We start from the raw sequence: 20,446 nt of genomic DNA, 5'->3' as shown, positions 1-20,446 counted from the left end.
TACAAATATCTAAGTTTTCTATAACAACTTGTTTAAATACCAACAAGCTTGAGTCATCCTTGTATACCACCAAGGCTGACAAATTGAGAGTTGTGTACTTTTTGAGGAATCTTTTGGTTAAGGCTTTAAAAATAACTGTAATATCCATGCTTTATGGACATCAAAGATCCTGTGGTTCCTTGCAGTAGAAATGGAGCTTGTGCCAATTTCCTTTGCCAGAATAATGTATTTCCTTCAATTGTGGTGCAATGTCCTGACTTTTGGCCTCATCTCTGAAAATGCTTTGTGTGTATATCAAAGCTATTAAAGTGTCATGTTTTGGAAATGAGTAAAGCTATTTAAAAACTGTTCTAGGCGTGTTAATATGGGACAAGTTTTGTCATACTGCATATCAGACTTAACATAGCCCTTGCATTTTTAAAAATCTGTAGACAGTTTTTGGAAATAAAACATTGGTGTAACTTCCTGGCTTTGTTAATACTTTTTTTGGTGTATATATAGTGAAAAACACTACTGGACTTTCAACAGTGTTTGGCACATGTCACTATTATCATGCACTTTAAATACACTTGAGGTAGATAATACTGAGTTTCCACTTATACTTTCTTCCATTTTCCATAAAAAGAAAATAATGCTTGCTCTTCTTTAACATTATGTCCTTTACATGAAAAAGAGAATAGGAGAAAAACTTTTCACATTTTGAAGGCTAGACAGAACAAACTGAAAAATCTAAAGTGAATACGTTTTCAGGTTTAAAGCAAACACAGTTTCAAGAAGCCTTGTTGCCTATTCCATTCTCCCAGTCTGAAGCCACTTTACTTCTTTTACTTCCATTAGATATTTGTCTGTCTACAATTAGGGGAACTAAAAAATGAAACCAACCAAACCCCCTCAGTGTTGAAGATTCTAGACTCTGCCCAACCATCTTTGTTGCTGCATTTTAAGCCTGTTACATCCTATCTTAATACTCCCCTATCCACGCACTGAGAAAAAAAAGTCCTTCTTTGTGACAGTGTTTAATACCTGAACACTACTATATTAGTTTTTGTCATATTTCTGACCCTAAACAGCTCCAACTGTAGTTCATGTTTTGTGGAATCCTGGATTCACTGTCCAGAGTATTGGTCACCAGAGCTTTTGTCATTTCCAGCCAAGGAACAGACTGTATTCCTTCTCAATAGAATTACTTTGTACAGGATGTCTTTAGAGTATTAATATAACCCTGTTAAACCTTCTTGAAATACCTATTACAAATGATCAGTAATTAAAATACTGATAATATTTTCTGGAATGCTTTGTAAGTCATGTGCCTTTTATCCTTCTGCAGAGCTGCTGATTCTGTTGGAGAAATGATTCCTGCTTTCCTTGGTTCTCTTTCACACTCTGCCTGTGGAGACATTCCAGATGCTTGGCCTCTTATGCAAAACTCAGCTTGTTGTGACAGCATTTCTATCTGTGAATCATATTCAGAACTGGCTGGAGGATCTGCAAAATCCTGCAGCCCTGAGACTGAAAATGCAGCCGCCGTTGAATTGGATAATAACCAGGAACCAAGTGAAGTACTTCTTTCAGCTGAGTCTCTTGATGGAAATGTTGCAAAGTCCTTTGAAATCTCCGAACATAGAACATGCACAGAAGTTTCATCACTTCAGAACTCGGTGACTGCTGAAAGCCAGCCAAAGACAAAGTGTAATGGAACAACAAATGACTCTACGGACTGATAAAGAGGTAAAAAACATAACTACAAAGGAATGAGAATAAGTGCTCCAGGCATGTAGAGCTAGATAAATATAGAATTGTAAGAAGTTCTAGGGTTATATTTCTCCATAGGTTACACCTAGCTATTGCTGAAATAAATTAAACCTCTACAAGAGATCCAGCAGTTTCACATTTTTAAATCATTAACTAAATTTGAAAGGTGTAATTATGCAAACTGTGCTGTTGAAAGGGGTAAGTCTGTACACCAGTCAGCTTTTATCAAGGATTTTTTTCATTAAATGTTAAGAGAAAAATTCAGTTTAATAGCCTTGTGACCAAACCATCGTGTGAGGCTAGCCTTTGTTTACGAGTGAGAACTGAGGAATTGGCTTTGCTTATTGCAAACAAAGCATAAAAGACATACAAGTGTTAATTTAAAAATACTTACAAATCCTTTCTGTGGAGTTACTGCAGTAGTACTAGAAACACAAGAGAATCTCAAATGCCTTATAATGCCATTTATATTCCCATGTCATCAGATAAAATGTAAGTTAGTCCATAAAATGCAACTTTATGTATAAAAGCCCAGAGAAAATGCAGGTCTGAGGTGCAAAGAGGTGATAAACAGTTGTCTCAACTATGTAACAATGGAACTATTGCAAAAGTCACATTGCTGCTGTTTCATCATTATATCTTTTTTAATATTACCTGTGCTCCGTACATTTAAAATGGAATTTTCTACTTTTGAAAGTAATCTGGGGCCTCGAGTAACTAATCTGTGAAAGGATCCCAAATTATGGCCTGTGTTCTGATGGCAAGTGGTGTTGTTACTCCAGGCCTATGCAGGTTGTGGCTGGAAAGGAGAAACAGTCTCCTGTGCATGAACTCAGAGGCAGGAACACAAGAAGTTGCCACTAATATTAATAATGCACCAAATTTAATTAAGAAACTTATGCTATCTGTAATTACGAAAATTTTGGGCCATCTGCAGAAGTAAAACTGCATTCCTTTGATCCTCTTCCATTTGGTTTGCACTAACACTTTTGTGTTATTCCTAAATATGAAGTAGAAAGTAATTAGTATTTAGCAAGAACCACACATATTGAAAGCACGTAAGTGCAGTAGTTTCTTTGTAAATCCTTAATTGTTTAGCTAGGTGACATTGTCAAGAGGAGAAAAGGGAAGGGAACTGACTGTTAAATCTAGAATGGCTTTGCCATTGACTTCAGTGGAACTTGTAACCTGAAAATCTGCTGTGTCACTGACAACATCAGCCTTATCCAGGTGGCACATCTTTCTCTCAATGTATTATTTACAGTGTAAAGTTTTGTCTGTAACAATGCTGGGCACTGCCTGCCCCTGTGTCAGATAGCAGCACTGACAGCCTTATTTTGGTGTGTGCCCAATATTGTTTGGTGACAGTTGTACTCTGTAGCTGTGTGTAGGAGGGGACAGTGACATGGATACAACCTCAGATCTCAGCACTGCTAGTTCCTAGCAGTTCCTGATTTTTAAGGGAATACATTTCCATATTAACAGGATTTTAAAAATCAGAAATTTGTGGGTGTTTTCTCACCAAACCATGCATCAACTTCAGAGGTATGCAATTAATATTATTTAAGAATTTTCTTAGATCAAAAGAACCACAGGATTTCAAAATATGACTACAAAAATTACCTTTTATTTCACTCTACTTGTTACCGTGTATGAACTGTAAATTTTCTCATTGATTTCTGTGTGTATGGAGACAGCTTTTCTAGCATCTCAAAATCCTGTATGCTTTGATAGTTTTCTGCTGTCCTCTATTACTACTGAGATTTGTGTATCCTTTTGAATAATCAAGGTCTTCAGGAGGGTTAATTTTTTCTTCATTTTTTTCCTATAATAGACCCTACTGATTCATTTTGTACAATTTTTCCCCATTCAGACTCTACAGTGCATCATTATGTGTGTATTTTTGGCAGAGAAATTTCAGTAGTGTTTATGGGACAGGACCAGGACTAGGCTTACTTGAGATGTATTTTCAGGATGAACATTGGCCAGCTGTACAACTCCAAGACAATTAGTTCATCTCTGTCTATAGCATTTTTTCCCATCTGCTCTTCATCTTTCATGTCTTTTTGAAATATTTTGAGGCAAGGATGGTCTTTGTACTGCCTGAGGATGTATTACAGCCTTTCATAGGTCAATGTTCTATTTTTATTATATTTCAAAAGAATAATACAAAATCAGAATATAGCATATCTTATACATGTACACACAATTCTAAGCTTTTTAATGTGGGTTTTAATACAGGTTTAATCTTCAGGTTTAGGTGAATTTTACAGCAAGCAGTAAGTACACCTCTACTCTTTTAGTCAAATACAGAAGTGCATACAGGTTTCTTATGAATTTATGTAACAACTCTTCTTTCACTTTGTTTTAGGGACTGGAGCTGTTTCTCAGCACTAAAGCTGAATGCTTCCCTTACACTCCCCTGCTGATTCTCATCAAACATAGTCTGGTCTTCAGTGTTGCATGGTATCCAATCCAGCTGAAAAAAATGGCATCATTTCACACCTTCTGAGCAGTTGTGTCTGAGCTGTAACAGCTGTGAAGTTAAACTTCAAGGAGCATCCTGTGAGGACCCTGAAAGTGGAATTAAGACCTTTCCAATCTATTTCCATTTCCTCAGAGTCTCAAAGTGTCTAATGGAGTGAGCTTAATAGTATATGTAAATACAGCAAGAAATAAAAATACTTCAGAGTGTTTGGGGGGGTCTCAAATATGGCTACAGGTGCCAGAAGATGTGGGACAATATGGTGCCAGTTTTCTGCCTGCGGATTTGTGCATGCATTAGGATTTTTTTTTTCTGCTGGTTCTAATTTTAAATAGTATTCCTGCTATTGAAGGACGTAAAATTTGTAAAAAAATCCAATTATGTTTATAAAAGGGTCACCTATTAATAAAATGAAGCTTTTATTATGTATTACATTATAGTCAATAAGCTAGTTTGGGGAGTTAGAGAATTAGCATGTTACATACAGTATGTGTGGTTGAAGTCCCCTCCATCCAATTATTACATTTTTGGGAGGTTGCATTGTTAAGTGTAGGAGGAGATTAGCTTTAAATTAGATTTAGTTTAATGAAGGTCAGACATATAGATAAGGACATTGTGTTTAATTAGTAGTCTCAGTATTGGAATACAGCACTTCTTGTTATAGCATATAATTTTGAATGTTGAAATAATATGTTATCAACTGTCAAATCAAAATGTCAGACTATAGCAGGTGTGCCATGAAAGTATTTATACAGTGAGACTGTTACCAAGATTTTTTATTAATGCATTATTTTTAAGGGTCAAGCTCTGTGGTGAACTAATTAATTCATTTAGGAGTCCCTTTCATTCAAGACCCTCTGTCCTTCTAACTGTAGTACTGTGTCAATTCAAATTTTGCACACAAAACATAAGAAGTGGTTTGCTTTATCACATCCCTTAATATAATTTTTTTCAGCCATTTTCATCCCTAAAATAGTTTTTGTTTCTGTGGATAATGTCAGTAACCTTCACTGATTCATGACACTCAACAGGCTCACACTTGTCTGTGATGAACTCTAGCAATTATTCCTTAAAGTACCCAATGTGCCTTGACTAAAGCAAAGCAATCAGCAAAACAGATGCCAACAAATTGGCAATAAATATTACTCATCTTTCCACACGTGGTTTGTGTGGCAATGGAAATGTTGAGACAGTATTCAGAATCCATTATGGAAAAAAGACTTTTGCTTTGAAGCACACAGAAAAGGTGCTGCACAAGAATATCTAAAAACAGTACAGGCAGCCATGGCAGAGAGATGCTCCACCTCTTCACCAGTGAGATTATTCCTTAGTGCAAAAGCCATGAATAACAGTTCCCAAATATCAAACCAATGTGAACAAGTTACCCAAGTGATTTTCTGGCTGTTGTTGGGTTTGGTGTTTTAAGTAGTAGGTACCACCTTTTGGTCACTGATGGAATAATAAGCAGTTATACAGTAAAATTACTCAGATAAATACTTTCACACATATATTTAAATATAAGTAGTTTTGAATAATTTCTTTGCATACTTTCATACATTTAAGAAGTTACAAAACATTATTTTTCACTACATGTACATGAAGAGATATGTGCTTCTTTGTATATACTTTGTAAATAGAAAAAAATCCAATGTGCATTTCAGTATATGGCAAAATATTTCCAGAACATACAGAGATTTAACTTTTCACTAATAATAGTTCTTGAAAAAGCAATGTTCAAAAATTTTGCCAGCACCTGCCACAGTGTGTTTTCCCATTGGAATTTAAAATTTGTGTAATTGTTTTTACCCAGCAACCCTAGAAAAAGATACTTGTTTGTTTTTTTTAATGAGTGAAAGCTTGAGAGCAAATTAGGAGGAAAAAATTAAGAGAGTGTTTTTTAGATATATGTGTATATTTTGTATATACTTTTTTCCTTAATTTAACCAAATTGGTCTTTTGTATATTGCCTGTGGCAAGCAATGTTGTACATGCCAATAGAAACATCCACTATCACTGCATTTACACTGCCCACATGTCTTGTCTAGGGACTTACAGTGCTATTTTAAATACTCCTTTAACAAATGTAAATTAAAACCTTGTATAAATTGTTTTGTAATACTTTTTCTACTTGTGAATAAAATGTTATGTGAACCAGTCTTGGTTTGTTGACCTCAAATTAATAATAGCTTTCTGTATAAATTTAGTGATGAATTCTTCTAATTCTTTTAGAATTAGAAGAATGGGGTAATTACATTAAGGTTATGCTAGAATTTGGTGTGTCTTTGTCTTGAGATGTTTGCAGTTTAGCAGTAACATCATTTTTCAAGCAGGAGGATCCTGAAGAAGCAGAAAATTAATATCAATGCTTAAAATCATAATGCTTCAAAACTGTTTAAAAATTCTGCTTCTCCAGAAAGGGGGAGGGAAAAGAGGTGGGGAGGAAAAGTCAAATTGCTGTCTTTACAATGTCTTAGAAAAGACAACCTGGTGCTCCACACCACTAGGTTGTTTCAGACAAGACAGATAAACAAATAATGAGAGGAGCTGTTTTTTTGGAGCAGGATTGGAGTCATGGCCCCAATTTAAATTAATAAGAAAGGAATGGCACAGTCTGACTGACAAGAGTAGAAGACAGAGAAGAAAGAGTAATTTGATAATTGCATAAAATTGGTCCTTATGATAAAGCCATAAGCAGTGACTGGAAACTGAATCCAGATAGGCATTGCAGATAACATAAAGCCAGGGTGCTTGTCTGGAGTGTGTGATTTTTGGGGGAAAAGTTGGGGGGAGACTCAAAAGCTGCTCTGTCCCTGTCTCTGGTTTAGTTGAGCAAATTCCACATTGATTCTTTTCAGTGTAGTGCCATTATTTCTACATTCTTTGAAGTACATAATTCAGAGCTTAAATGTGGATCCCCTACCCAGAATAGCAAGGACTCCTCATACCCCTGTGTCCATGTGCTGCACTCCTGAGCAGCCTTCTACTTGTTTTCTGCTCTGACTGCCACATGCCCAGCCCACCTGAGTGTCCTTGGAGTTCACCTGGAGGTCTGCAAGTCTGCACAGCAGCACGTGGCATGTTTGGGAGGTCACCTTGTGCCAACACAGGGATCTTCATGGCTCTCAGCACTGCCAGGGTTGCAGTGGAGCGCCCCTGACAAAAATTCTTAAAAATATAATCAATAAACAGGAGTTGAAAAACAGATATTTACTCTATCTGGAAACAAAGCACAACTCAGAAAGAATGACATACATGACCAGAAAATTTGCACAGCCCAATTTGCTCACACCAATTACTATATAAATCTCATTTACCAGGCTGCAATTTCCCATCCAAGCTTTTCAGAAGGTCTAGAAAAAACCCCACCCACCCCAAAATCTTTTCCCTGCTTGCATTCCTATTCAGTACAACAGTATTTCCTGCCTTTTCTACAAGGTAGACCAAGCCCTTAATCCAGTCTTCCCCATCCTACCAGGAGTTTGAGATCACATGGCTTTTCCCTTTGTTGTGGGCTCTTTGAGGGCCTTTGGTTTGCATTCCTATGAAGTCCCTCCAAGCAACAACCTCCATGCATTAAATTAATCCTCTCACTGTCTTTGGTGATGGAGGTTTAGATCACTACCTGCAGCACATTCCAGCACAGACACTGCTGCTTTGTTTTGCCCTTTTAAAAAGGGGGGATTGAAGGAGGGTGCAGTGTTTTATCAGGCATGGAGCAAGCTGAGGCTGGGCACTGCAGAGCAGAGCCACACAATGCACACTTTGTGCTGGCAGGGTGCAATTTAATCCATATTTAGTTTTGGCCTGAGTGATGGTAAAACCCACTTGCTCTTCACATAGCAGCACATGAGCCATTTCGATTATGTCCGATAAGGTGGCGCTTTCAATAGGATAAAAATCATCGTGGGGGGATTTGCTGGGGAGCCTGCTGCTTTCCACAACAGCACTGAATGATGGGATTAGAGGAAATGTTTTCTAATAGCCAGCTGACAGAGAGGGTGGCAGATTGGGGGCACACTGAGGCTTCTACACAGTGCCACAACTTCAACAGCAGGGTCAGCCGAGGAGGACTGAGGGGGTTTTCCCATCATTTGATTTTTCTAAATCCTTATCACAGTTGGATTTTTTTTCCCTTTTGGTTGATCTGACAAAAGGAGATTTGCCTTGCTCAAAAGGTTATAAATGACATTTTTCTAAAGCATTGGTGGAAAAGCAGACAAAAAGAGAAAGCAGCTTTTAGAAAGTGCTTCCCCTGAGCCTCAGTCTTTGTGGAGTTTTCCATTTCTTTTGCCCAGGTTTCAGTCTCAGTTTATGGATGGCTAATTCACATGCTATTTAGCATGCAAAAATTCCCTGAAGTATAGCAGCTAATATATCAAAATCTGGTTGTAACCAACAGTTTAAGGGAGAGCACCGATTTACAGCTTAGAAAAAACATTAAACCACTGGAATTCCAGAGATCATTTTGATTTGCCCCAGATCTGTATCACACAGTTAATTGGAACATAACAATAAACAAATATAAATACAGAATGTGTACCAAATAATGAACTTGTCACCTTGCACATGACCTGCAGCAGGGCATTTTCCAGGTCAGTTAGTAATTTTATTCCTAAGTCCTTAAATTTGAGGAAATTACAGAACAACTGTGGACCAATTCAGGGGAGGCCTGTACATCCACCACCCAAGCACTTATTCTGCATATGGCAGAGATTACAAAATGAACTGAGAACATTAAAAAAAAAATACTAAAGGTTGTGTTTCAGTTTTTTAAAATGCCTTTCAGCCCAGGCATCCAAGCACCGTAGACATTTCACAGGCCAATATGGGAGCCTTAAGGGGGAAAAGTTGCACAGAATGGGTGTTCTACAATATTGAACAAAATGGTAGCAGGAGAGGTTATTTGTCATTAAAATAATAATGAGAAAAGGATATCTAGCTTTTAGTGCACAAAAAAAAAAAAAAGAGCAAGAAGGGGCCATTACATTGCAAAACATATTTTAAAAGCCAAAGTAAAGCACTAGTCTACAGCCACCTTAATTCTCTAATTTCATGTTCACCTGAACACACATACACTCTGCAGCAGCCCAAAGCAAAATGAGGCAGATCTGGAATCAGCAGGGTAACAGTATTTACCATGCCAGTTTTGTCCATACCTTGCAAATGTTCTTTTTTCATTTTGATCTTGATTCCAGCAACATCTGGTAGCTGAGTTTAACCTGAAGAAATTCAGCAGCAAGTATCAGCTTGGCCATTTGTTGTCTCTCTGTTGCAAGAGAAAAAAGGAAGTTTTTGACCAACCTGGTGCTGGTTTATGTTGTTAGATACAACAGTAGTTGTGCTCCTTTACCAGAGCTTCAGCTTTATTAAATGTTTTCCCTAAGGATGTTCAACAATTAAAGCTAAGGGGACACAGCACCAGTGTAAGAGTGAGAATATCTTTCTGACTGTAATACTAAAACAGACCTATAATATTCCAGCAAATAACACTTGCATTTTGTCAAAATTTATCATACTTTTTTGATATTTTGGGACTACAAAAAGACAAAAAATCCTTGATCGGAAAAATTTGTACACTTTGGCAAAATGCTGTGAAAATTTACATAAGCAAGCTTTCTCTGGGAAGGTTTGTGCAGCTACTCTCCATGTTAAACCCTCAGTCTAATGAAATCCTCAATTTAAATATATCTTTAAACATCCTTTAAACCTTGGAGGATCTGTTGCTTACTCAAGGAGGACCAATCAATTTTTTATGGGCAAGAACTACCTCAAAGTTATCTTCACACACTGTTTTTTAACTGGCAGAACAGATTGACTCAGGCAGAAGAGACTCTAAATCCTTTAGGTGATAAAATGCCTGTTGTATTGATGGGTTAATAGAAGCAAGCCCTGTGGGTTCAGCCTTCTCATTAATACAATGGGAGAAGCTGTGGGATCTGCAGGGAAGAGCTGAAGAATGCCATAAATTACATCTCCTGTGGCTTTCAACAACAAATAGACAGCGTTGGAGTTGACTCAAGGTGTTGGCAAGTGCTGTAGAAGCGATTCCTGAAAAATATCTGAGTGCCAGATGATGTTTCCTAATACAGAGTGTCACTGAGGAGGGCTTGTGGCATTTATGGCCCAGATGCCTTCTTTTCCTGGAGAAGGAACCTTCAGTTGCCTTTCTGCAGTGAGGGGACTCTGGGCAGTGGGGGCAGCAGGAGCAGCTGCAGGAGGCAGGGGAGAACAGGGAGCAGGGCTGGCATTTCCAGCACATGGCAGCCTCTTGCAGCTGGTTTCCCTCTGCAACTCTAGGGGTGCAGACATAAGCTGTAAAAGCCCAAAAATCCCCAAAGATGCAATATTGCACCTTCTGCAGATGTATCAGTGTTGTTAAGTGCAGCAGCTGAGAGAGGTTAGCAAAAAGCAATTGTTATCATCTGTTAGCTGAGGGGGTGAACCAAAAACAACTACAAGATTTGGACTCAAGGCTTCCTTGGATCTGCTTTCTGATGTTTGCTTTTCATCCAGTCCAAGGTCTACAGCTGCTGCAGCTCCTCTGAGGATACCCCTGTGGTTCTTACCTGATCTTAGGGAAGAGAAGTTGGCTTCCAGTTTGGCCTTGTCACACTCCATGCTGTGAGAGCTGGAGGGTTTAAATGCCTGACAATCTCTGTTCTTTTCCTAATTTCCCCAGGTTTTGGACAAAACAATAAAAAGACTGTATTCAGATTTTGCTTAACTTGCACTACATTTTCTCATGGGGAAAAAAAAAAAAGTCAATCCTAATGCCACCCAGAATCCTAATGGTCCTGGAATCAACTACTGCTTCATTCTCTTACTGCTGCTCTGTCCTCTGGCCCGGTAACCAGGCCAGGAAAAAATACAAAAAAACCCACATCTTTGGCCAGATCAACCTCAACCCACACCAACAACCCATTCTTTAAAAGTCTGCTGTTGAACCACTGCCTATGGGTAGTTCAAACAAAAGAAAACAAAAAGGGGCGGAGGGGAAAGAAACAGGAGAAAAAAATTGCATAAAAGTTGTACTGGAGAATCATTCAGCAAAATTCCCACTTGTGTATTAAAAGCTCAGCTAAATAACTCTGGGCTGCATGGGAAAACAAGTAGGAAAGAAAACTCTTCTATTCTCTAGAATTACCCTGCCCCTCAAGCATACCAAGCATTTTATCTTCTTAGCCTTCATAAAATAACTGTTTTGTGAAGAAGACAAGCTGCATTTACCCCTTTTTCTTGACACAGGAGGATTTGTCCTCCCCATCTCCTGCCCCATGTCAGAAATAGCCACACAGTGAAGACTCTTTCCACTCAGGAAAGGAATGTGTCTCTTTCTTATCCCCTCTCCTCCTGCTTCATGGCTCTTTCCTACCTGTCTGCCTTATTTATCACCGCTGCAATTGTCAGGTACTTGTTTGCCTGCTTTCCTCCAGGTCTGCATTTCCCATTCTCCTCAACTGCCTGCTCTGATCTCCCCTGCCACTGGAAAACAGAACTGGGGGTTTAAATTGATTATTTTGGAAGATGTAACACATGCACAAGGTAAAGCTTGCTTTTAGAAAGGCAGAGAGCTCAAATTCAAAGGCAATCTACCCAGGGATTTATTTGGTTGGACTCTTATCTGTGGACAGCTGCTTCTGAAATGGAAGAAAAAGTAAAGTGCTTAAAATGGAGAATTTCTTTTAAGTACATGCCCTGATCAGGATTTTTTCTGCAAGAACCCTCCATGAAAACTAGGGACAAGAGCTGGTCACAGCAGGAGACAGAGCTATCCATGACAGTACATAAAAATTGCTGATAACAGACTTACCCTCAGGTGCTGGAAAATAATTATCTGTAGAAAAGATTTGACAGGTCAGTAGGGAAGTGTAATGGTTTAAACTGACTGGAAACACAAAGCTGTCTTCTTTTTTTGGTGTGGAACATTCACTTTCTCTTCCCTGAGATAATCTTACCACAAAATACTGCAGCAAAACAAATCCTTCATATCAGATCTACTTTGCACACCTGGTATTCGACTCAATTTCCTAAATGGGTGAGTCAAAGCAGGTTGGGCTGACCTGTTAGCTGAGACATAGCAGGCATTTCCTCCTGTGCTCTTAGGCTGGTGGAAAACAGCACCAAGGAGCAATGAAGTTATAGCAGAAAGGATGACACAGTTAAATTGGCCTCCTACTTAGAACTGCTAATTATAAATCAGCCCAAAGTTATAATGGTTATAAGTTATTTGGTTATACTCAATTAAACAGAAATTATTTTAACAATAATGTTTTAAAACACTTCAAAAACTTAAGAACAGCCAGATGGAAGAAGTGGAAGAAAGAATCCAATCTAATTTTGGCCAAAACAGGCAAGAGTCCTCCTCACAGACACTGGGAGGGGATGCCTGGGCAGGGAAACACCCACTGCCTGCAGGCTTGCTGGCAGCACTCCACTCCCACCTCACACCCTCATCTCTTCAACCTCCCCAGCTACTGATGCTGAACAGGTCCAGTGTCAACAATAGAATTATATATTTTTCTATTGTGCTGTTACAATCTTTACTCTTCTACAGGAAAGAAAACTACAGGGCCCTAAAATGGGGGCTTTCAAGAGCCCCTTCAGCTGCTAATCAGGGCTGGGCTCTGGCTGTTCCAGTTCCTCTGGAGCTCCTCACCTGCCCCCAGTGCAGGCAGAAGCGATGCCGTGGCCGTGGCTCACAGCAGCTCCTCTGTCTGTCCCTGCAGCAGGAGCAATCCTGTGTTATCTTGGCATCTGCCCCTCCCTTTGCTTTTGCAAAGAGTTTTGTTGGTGTTTGCTCAAAGTCCTCTGGTGGGTGAGTGGTTTTTACACAGGAAATATGTACACCATTGCAATGTCCTGCCGTGCTGTGACATATGGCCACAAAGGAGCATTTTCACTTGGCCTGCTCGTCTCAAGCTCTTTATTAGGTGATGGAGTGGGAAACTGCAAACTGGGTCAATGAGTGAGCCTTTTTCTTAGCACTACTCATGGACCTCCAGCAGCTGAAGAATACTTCTGTCTGCAATTAATCCATCAGTTTGGGGTGTGTGGAAGCCCAGATACAGGACTGTCTGAAAATGGTGCCACTGCCATGTGTAAGCTCTTCCAGTGGTCTTCTGGGTTGGGATTTTTTTGCTCCTCTTTTGCTTTAATTAAGAAAAAGTGAAGTCTCAGGCTGACCTGGACAAGGAGGGGGATTCCAAAATTCCAAACACCACAGAGAGCTGGCATAGCTGGCAGCCAACTCGGTGCAGCACTGAGGAGTAGAAGCCATGGGAAAATGAAACATATTCATCAGCAGTACCAAAAGGGTAGAAAATCAAGATGGAAAGTAGGCTGTACAAAACAGATCCTGGAAAAGAGTAACATTTGTATCATGCCATCTGGGATTGTATGAAGACTGTGACAGTGGACTCTCTATGAACACTTCTCAAAGCAGTTTTTAAGTAAATCTGAGTAAGGTATTCAGGTGATTTACACGTTTCCAGTCAAAATAAAAAAAATTCAACATTTTCTTGGCGGGCCTCAGCAAGGTTTAATTCCCTCTTTAGAGCTTTGTGAATTCCTATTTGAATGAGCACAGCTGTGCTGTACACATTTCAGTTCAAACCAACCCATAAGAACACACTTCCCAAGCCCTGAGTTCAGCAAGAGAGTTGAGGATGTGACTTGAGTGTGCCTGCAGCAGCTTCACCAGGACCATTATGGCTCCCTTGGGACCAGCTTGCTGTAATGGCCCTTTAATTACCTCCTCCTTTGCTAGCTGATCCCACCTCACGGGTCTGAGTGTGAAATTCAGACCTGGAACTGTAATTTAAATACTGTAAACTTCCAGCTGAGCCGGCCAACAACTATTGTCACTTCAGCATCCCTTTTCTGGGAGAGAGAGAAGAGGCATGCTAGACTCAGGCCAACAGGAAAAGCCACCAAAGGCATCAACACTCTTGGGGCACTGGCACTGTGGCTGTGCTATTGAGCAGGCCCAGTCTTCACTGGTGCAGCCCTCTCATAGAAAATGCACCAATTACCAACTACTTCATCCCCTCAGTGTCACCAGTGCCCAGTTTTCTTCCAGTCCCTGCAGCAGAGATGGCAATTCTGCAGCCTCACTGATAATGATTCTGAAAGTGGAGTGAAATGTGGAGGCTGCTGGCAAACACCCCAGCGCTCCTGAAGAGTAAGAAAATACCAGTTTGGCTTCCATGGGCCCTGACAAGGGATGTTATGAGCCCCAGATGACTTCTGGGCATATCAACACCTACTCTTTTCTAACCATGTCATGCTGAATCCAGTGCTTCCTTCCACTTTGAGCTGGTTTATTAACATTTAAATTGCTTAGAGCAGTAATAATGAAGAGAGAAGTTAAAGACACCCCTGCCAGACACTTCCCTGCCTTTCTGTTAGTGTTCTGTTTGGTTTTTTTTTTTTGGTACAAATAGCAGTGTCCAGGAGGCTGTAGTATTTATGGTATAGTAATAGGAAAAAGGCAAACAAAAGGTAGAATGAGTTGGCTGCAGAGACAGAGTTTGTCTGTCCCAAGACCAGCTTTGCAGGGCTGGAGAGCAACACCCTGAGTCCAGATGGAATTTCTCTGTAGGGTAAGTCAGTATAAACAGGGTAAATTTATCTGGCGGATTTACTCTTGTTTATTTCAGTTCAGCGGAGGATGGTAAGGAGCAGTAGCAGTAGAAATGGAAAGACCCAAAACTGGCTTTGATAATCTGGCGTAACAAGGAATTTTCTCAATTTTGTAGAAAACAAAGCTTTTCACCTACCCCATCATTTTCCCCAACATTCAGGGGGAAATAAAATAGAATTATAGGATATCAGCCAAACCACCAGATCAAACTTCCTATTTCCATGTTCATACTGTGACTGAGGTTCCAGGTCTTGATAAATAAACTATCCAGAAGCTCACTTTTAACAAAGCCTCTCAACAATCACAGAAGCCCCATGCTGACTTTGGCCCTTAAACGCTGTTTCAGAGGTCCAAAGCTAATGCAGCGTTCACACACATGTCCTTTAGTTGACTGAGAGCACTGATGGATTTTCTACTGGAGCTGGAGCACCAGAAGGACCTTTGGCTGAGCACAGTGTGAGCTGAGGGTCACCTTCCCCAGTCCTAATGTTGATAAGAGGTGCACAGCCTCTCTGCTCCAGGCTAAAAGCCCAGGTGAATAAGGGAAAAAGAAGAGCAAATCTCAAGGCTCCTGTTTGCTCCAGCAAGTCCTGCACTCCTGAAGTGACCTTTTCCATAGCGTGTGGAGCTTTTGATTCCAGCTGAGACCACTGCAGACTGGGATCTGCAGTGGTCTCAGCTGGAATCAAAGGCTCCTGACAGCCAGAGAACAAGTTCTAAAAAGGGGTTTGCAGCTTTTACCGACCCACTTTAATTTGCAAAACTTTTTTTTTTTCCAAATAAGGAGAAAAAGCTGGAGTTGCAAGATGGGATGAGAAATAAACCTGAAGCAGAGAAGAAAAAAAAATACAGGCTATAGCCAGAGAGGCAGAGGTGCCAGACCAGCTGACAGACACTTCTGACAGACCGAGGGAAAGCATGGGAAATGGGACAGCTCACAAAGAAAGAAACTGAATTAGCTATTTGAAATTAGCTATTTCCCTGTAGTCCGCCAGCTTACATCAGTTTTTCATGTACATTTGAGACTGTCAGAAACAAACAAACAAAAAAAAAAAAGCTGATTTTCTTGGAAAACAGAGATTACAAACTGAACAGACTATTAAAACCACTTTGTCTTGGGAATTTGGCTTAAACACCAGATGAAATCAAAGATAGCTAATTTGATTAAGTAGAACAAGTTATCTAAATCCCTACTTAGGGAAAACACCGCCAGCAATTCAGCACTGTTTTGCAAAAGACCTTCAATGTTGAATAGTTTCAAGGAGAGCAAAACCTACAGACACACAGCACTTCTCCATGCATGAGGGACATGTTTGCTGGGCAGGCTTCAGGGCAAGACAACAAATTAAATTTACAAGAGATAAGAAGAAAAATTTCCATGATGGTGAGGAATCAGGAGTGATGAGAACTTACCTTGTCACCATCAGCTAAGGTTATAGACCCCAATGGCACCGCCTCTTCCTTGCAATGGCTCCTCCAGCTCTTGGAGAATTCCTTCCCCAACCTCCCTGTGACAGCACAGGGAGAAAAGGCAATATATTTGTGCAAATGTTAAGAGACAATGAACTGTCACTTCTACTCTCATTTATAATGAGTAAGATTTACTCTGGCTAGCATGAATCATTTTGATAACATATATAATTAGTTTTATAGAAGTTTTAGTATGTTATAAAAGCTGCTCTATCACTTGTGTTCCCCCAGGGCTCTCTTATAAAATGATTTTGTTACAACTGTATTCTCCTTGGAAGTGAATTGCAGACAACTGAGTACATCTGTATGTCAGAGGCATTGTAAGCCAAGGCATCCATGGCAATTTTAATGCCTTTTTCATTTCTAACACCCATGTGAAGAAATGCAGGCACTTGTGGGCTGCAGCCCTATCAGCTGCCCAAAGCCAAAGACAGCCTCTGCTTCCAGGCTGTCGCTCAGCCACCTCCACACAGCCCCTGGCTGCCCACAGCAGATGCTGCAGATCAGCAACCCAGGAGCTGGGATGCTGTCAAATTACCTTGGGGGAAAACACTCAACATAAATAACACAAGTCTTTAATAACTTCATTTGAGCTACAGAAAGAAATGTTGGAAGACGATTTGTCTCTGTGCAGGGAGATGCAAGGTGAGTTAACTGGATTCCATCTTTGTGAGGAAGATAAGTGGGGCTGGTAGGAGAGTGCACTAAGTGAAACCAGCAAGCCCTTCTGATCTTATACATGTTTTTTATTTCATATGTATTTTAAATACTGAATGTAGGCTATGATTGAACCTTGTGGCTACTTCTGAAGAGCACCATTAATAAACAGACTATTTTTAACAACTGCCCTGCTAATCTGCTGTGAGTATGCCAGAGGAGCTTGATGAGGTTAAGGGCTGCGGCAAACATCAGCCAAACACCTTCAAACACCTACCTGATAAATTATTCATGAGGAGCAGCTGCCTGCAGTGTATTGAGAGCTGCTGTCCTGTGGCCTGTAACCTAAAGGGGCTTATCCACCCCAAATTGGCCCAGCTTGGCAATGCTTCAGCTTCTTAGTGGGTCATATTCAGGGCATTTCCCCAAGGCCCAGCTTTCCCACAGCATGGGGAGGTGGATGAGAAATGCTGTTAGAGCACAATACAAACCCCAGTCTGAATGGGCACCAGCAGCAGCTGTGGACAGGGTGGGAAGAACCTGCCATGGTGCCATTTTGCTTTTCCTCTGACATGATCACAACCCCTCAGTCAGTCACAGCCCAGAGCATCCCTCATCTCCTCCCACCCTCTAGGTCATGTCCTAGTGCGGCTGTAAGAGCAGGTGGAGATGGGGGCACTTAGAGCTGCCTAAGGAGTGAAGTGAAAGGGTCATAAGGAGTCAGAGAGACAACATCCAAAAGGCACTTCATAGAACCCAAGATGTCCTGAAGATTAATTAAGAGCATCTTCTATGTCCATTTTAGTATTGTACTACGTGATGCTGTCAATGATGCATGAACTCAGTCATGTATGACAGACAGCAAAAGCAAACAATGATGGCATTTGAAAATTGAAAAATTGTAACATTAAAAAAAGTCCAGTACTTTGAGGTGTTCTGGACAGAAACCAGAGTTCCTGACACTTCTATTCCAGCCATCTGTGCTCTCTCTCTAGTTACTGGAGCAAGAAAAGGCACATAAAAGACCTGGTTCAACCCCATCCTTAGACTGGTAGGATATATTCCATTTTGAAGATGTCTGTTTCTTCTCATAAAGAGTGAATGCAGCCAGAATGGCAAGTTTTAGCCACTTACAAACTCCCTTAGAAGCTACTGGCTCTTTGGCAACTGCTGGCAAGAGGCATCCCGCTCCCTTCCCAGTGTGCTTTTAAATCTACACAGCAGCAGAGCACCAACCAGTCATCCTGTCAGATCTGTATCGCCACTTTGCTTCTGGTTTAAGCAGTTTGTCTCCAAGAGATTTTTTGGATACTTCCTCCAAACAAGAAGTTGTAATGATTTCCTACACCCGTGCAGCTCCACATGCCAGCTGTTGAGGAGCAGCCGCAGCGGACTTGAAAATAAACAAATCTCAGCCCAGGGAAGATCAGAAGGGCCGACAGACAGCCCTACTGGTGCTGATTTATACTTCCTTATCTTTTATCTCCTTCCCTCTCCTCCCGGAGCACACGAGCTGCTCTCCCACGGTCCTTTTCCCAGGGAAATCTGTGTGCTTGCCTTCTGCTACCATGCATCTTCAATTCTCAATTTCCTTAACTCTTAAATTCTTTCTAACTTTAATGTAATACTCCCCTTTTGGTACACTGTGAACCTGCTGGGGCAAAGAGCCAATTTGAACTTGTTCCCAAGAGCACACAAATAAATCCCTGGCTCTGGGAACACAAAATCTCCAATACTTTGCCCAGAAGCAATCTGAAATAGCAGACACACAGTGCCTCTCACTTCACAGCAAGCAGAGGAAGTCCTTTGGCTGGCACTGCTTTTCCAGCTCTCCACAGAAGACAAGGAGAAGCTGCCAGCAGGACAGTTATCCAGCAAGCACAGACTTGCTACCCTTGTGGAAAAACCTCCATCTAAAGACACTCTCCTCACCCACAGCTTGTTGGACCACAAAAGGTGGCTCTTCCCTGGTGTAACTGAGGCTACAAGGCTTCTCTGAATTAATCTGAATTTGGGCAGGTTTTTCAGAAAACAGTCCAGTTCTGATGTACATTTCTGGTGCTGATCAGTCAACCCCAGCTCTTCTCATATGTTGTCCCTGCTGTCAACATATAAACTAGAAATCAGATGCAACTTTGTCTAATTTCAGCTACCAGCTCTTGTTAAACACTGTTTTCAGATCAATGCTCAATCTTTCAAATTTATGCTTCTGCATCATCATTACATCAATCTTCTGATAGACTAAGATGCATATTTTCTAAGTCATCAATATTGCTGCTACAATAATCTCTTCTCTACATTTCCATCTTAGTGTCATCTATAATAGTAAAGTCTCTTACTTTGATATAAATTCATTTTTTATTTTTGCACAATGATTTAGATTCTGACTCGCTGTACAAGCAGCTATTTAACATCTGCAGAAAAGCTTTTATCAGCATATGATACGAATTCTTCCATCTGGCATTCCACTGAACACAAAGCAGAAAGATTTTTGAACACCTCTGCCTTTTCTGTTACTGGCAGTGCTGTAATTTCCATTTCAGACTTACTGCTGTGCAAAGAAAGCCCTCTTTTTCTCTGCCCAAGCTTTTAACTCAGAGGTTTTTTTGCTTCTGTATCAACCCATTCCCATGCCTGTTTTCTAATCTATATTAAATTCTTCCCTTCTCTTCCCTGCCTTCTTAACTGCTGCCTTTTCCTCCTGTTATCTTCTTTGAGGTTTAGAGAACTTCCATCCAGCACCAGCTGTATTTATGTCACCTGATAGTAATTATTACACAATATTTCAGTCTATGTTAAGTGAATCAGAAAAATAATCACATCAAACATTTAAAAAAATGAAAGCAGCAAAGTTCACACCTCAGACTTTCAAATGTAATCCACCTGTGCTTTTCTGATGTGTTATAATTATGTGTTATTATTTCAGGATTGCATAAGGGTATAATTTCTTCTGAAGATGTTCACTACTTATTTTCCATAGCAGCCAAAATCCAAAACATTGTAAAATTTCAGATTAAAAGCATGATGCTGAGTTACAGTATAATAAACCAAACTTTTGGATAGCTGGTTCAGCAGCCCCAGTGGGAAAGCATGGAATGCTGGAAAAGGATTACAGTGGTTTTTACATTTATGAAGAGTTACATTGCTGGTCACAAGAGAGGTCTCATGTTACTGAGAGTACACATTATTTGCTGGAAAATAAAAGTCTCTTGAAAAGCAAAAAAAAAAAAAAAGGGAAAAAGCATCAGACATTTGAACAGCTGGAAGCATTTTTAGAAACTATCAAAAAAAGAGAAAAAATTTAGAATAATATTTCTCCTTCTGTAGTTAACCTCGTTGTGGTGGTATATAATATGTTCCCTAGAGGCTTAATCATGTCTACTGTTCAATCCTCAAAGGTTATTTCATTAAAAAAAAAATCAATGGACTCAACAGAGTTT

General features: G+C 40.2%; 1 protein-coding gene and 1 long non-coding RNA gene across 4 annotated transcripts in view; one reads left to right on the top strand and one right to left on the bottom strand.

The window, feature by feature from the left end:
• TNFRSF19 (TNF receptor superfamily member 19) overlaps positions 1–6,393 on the top strand; it is a 57,100-nt gene extending 50,707 nt beyond the window's left edge. For all 3 annotated transcript variants that reach the window (XM_071434061.1, XM_071434062.1, XM_071434063.1), the window contains 2 exons: positions 1,328–1,728; positions 4,124–6,393. In XM_071434061.1, coding sequence (XP_071290162.1) covers positions 1,328–1,721 — 394 coding nt within the window. In that variant the 3' untranslated portion in view covers positions 1,722–1,728; positions 4,124–6,393. The remainder of the gene's footprint in view (positions 1–1,327; positions 1,729–4,123) is intronic.
• On the bottom strand, positions 5,723–15,482 carry LOC139593292 (uncharacterized). The gene is made up of 2 exons (XR_011680241.1): positions 9,394–15,482; positions 5,723–7,390 (listed from the first exon to the last, which is right to left on the bottom strand). It is a non-coding gene; the product is annotated as an uncharacterized lncRNA (long non-coding RNA).
• Between the last annotated feature and the right edge of the window lie 4,964 nt (positions 15,483–20,446).

The sequence above is a fragment of the Agelaius tricolor genome, unplaced genomic scaffold (assembly GCF_023055355.1).
Source record: "Agelaius tricolor isolate 1412-34295 unplaced genomic scaffold, bAgeTri1.0.p SCAF_9, whole genome shotgun sequence".
In the NCBI taxonomy this organism is placed as follows: domain Eukaryota; kingdom Metazoa; phylum Chordata; class Aves; order Passeriformes; family Icteridae; genus Agelaius; species Agelaius tricolor.
Note: the sequence above shows the minus strand (reverse complement) of the source record. Positions and strands in the feature narration are given on the sequence as shown.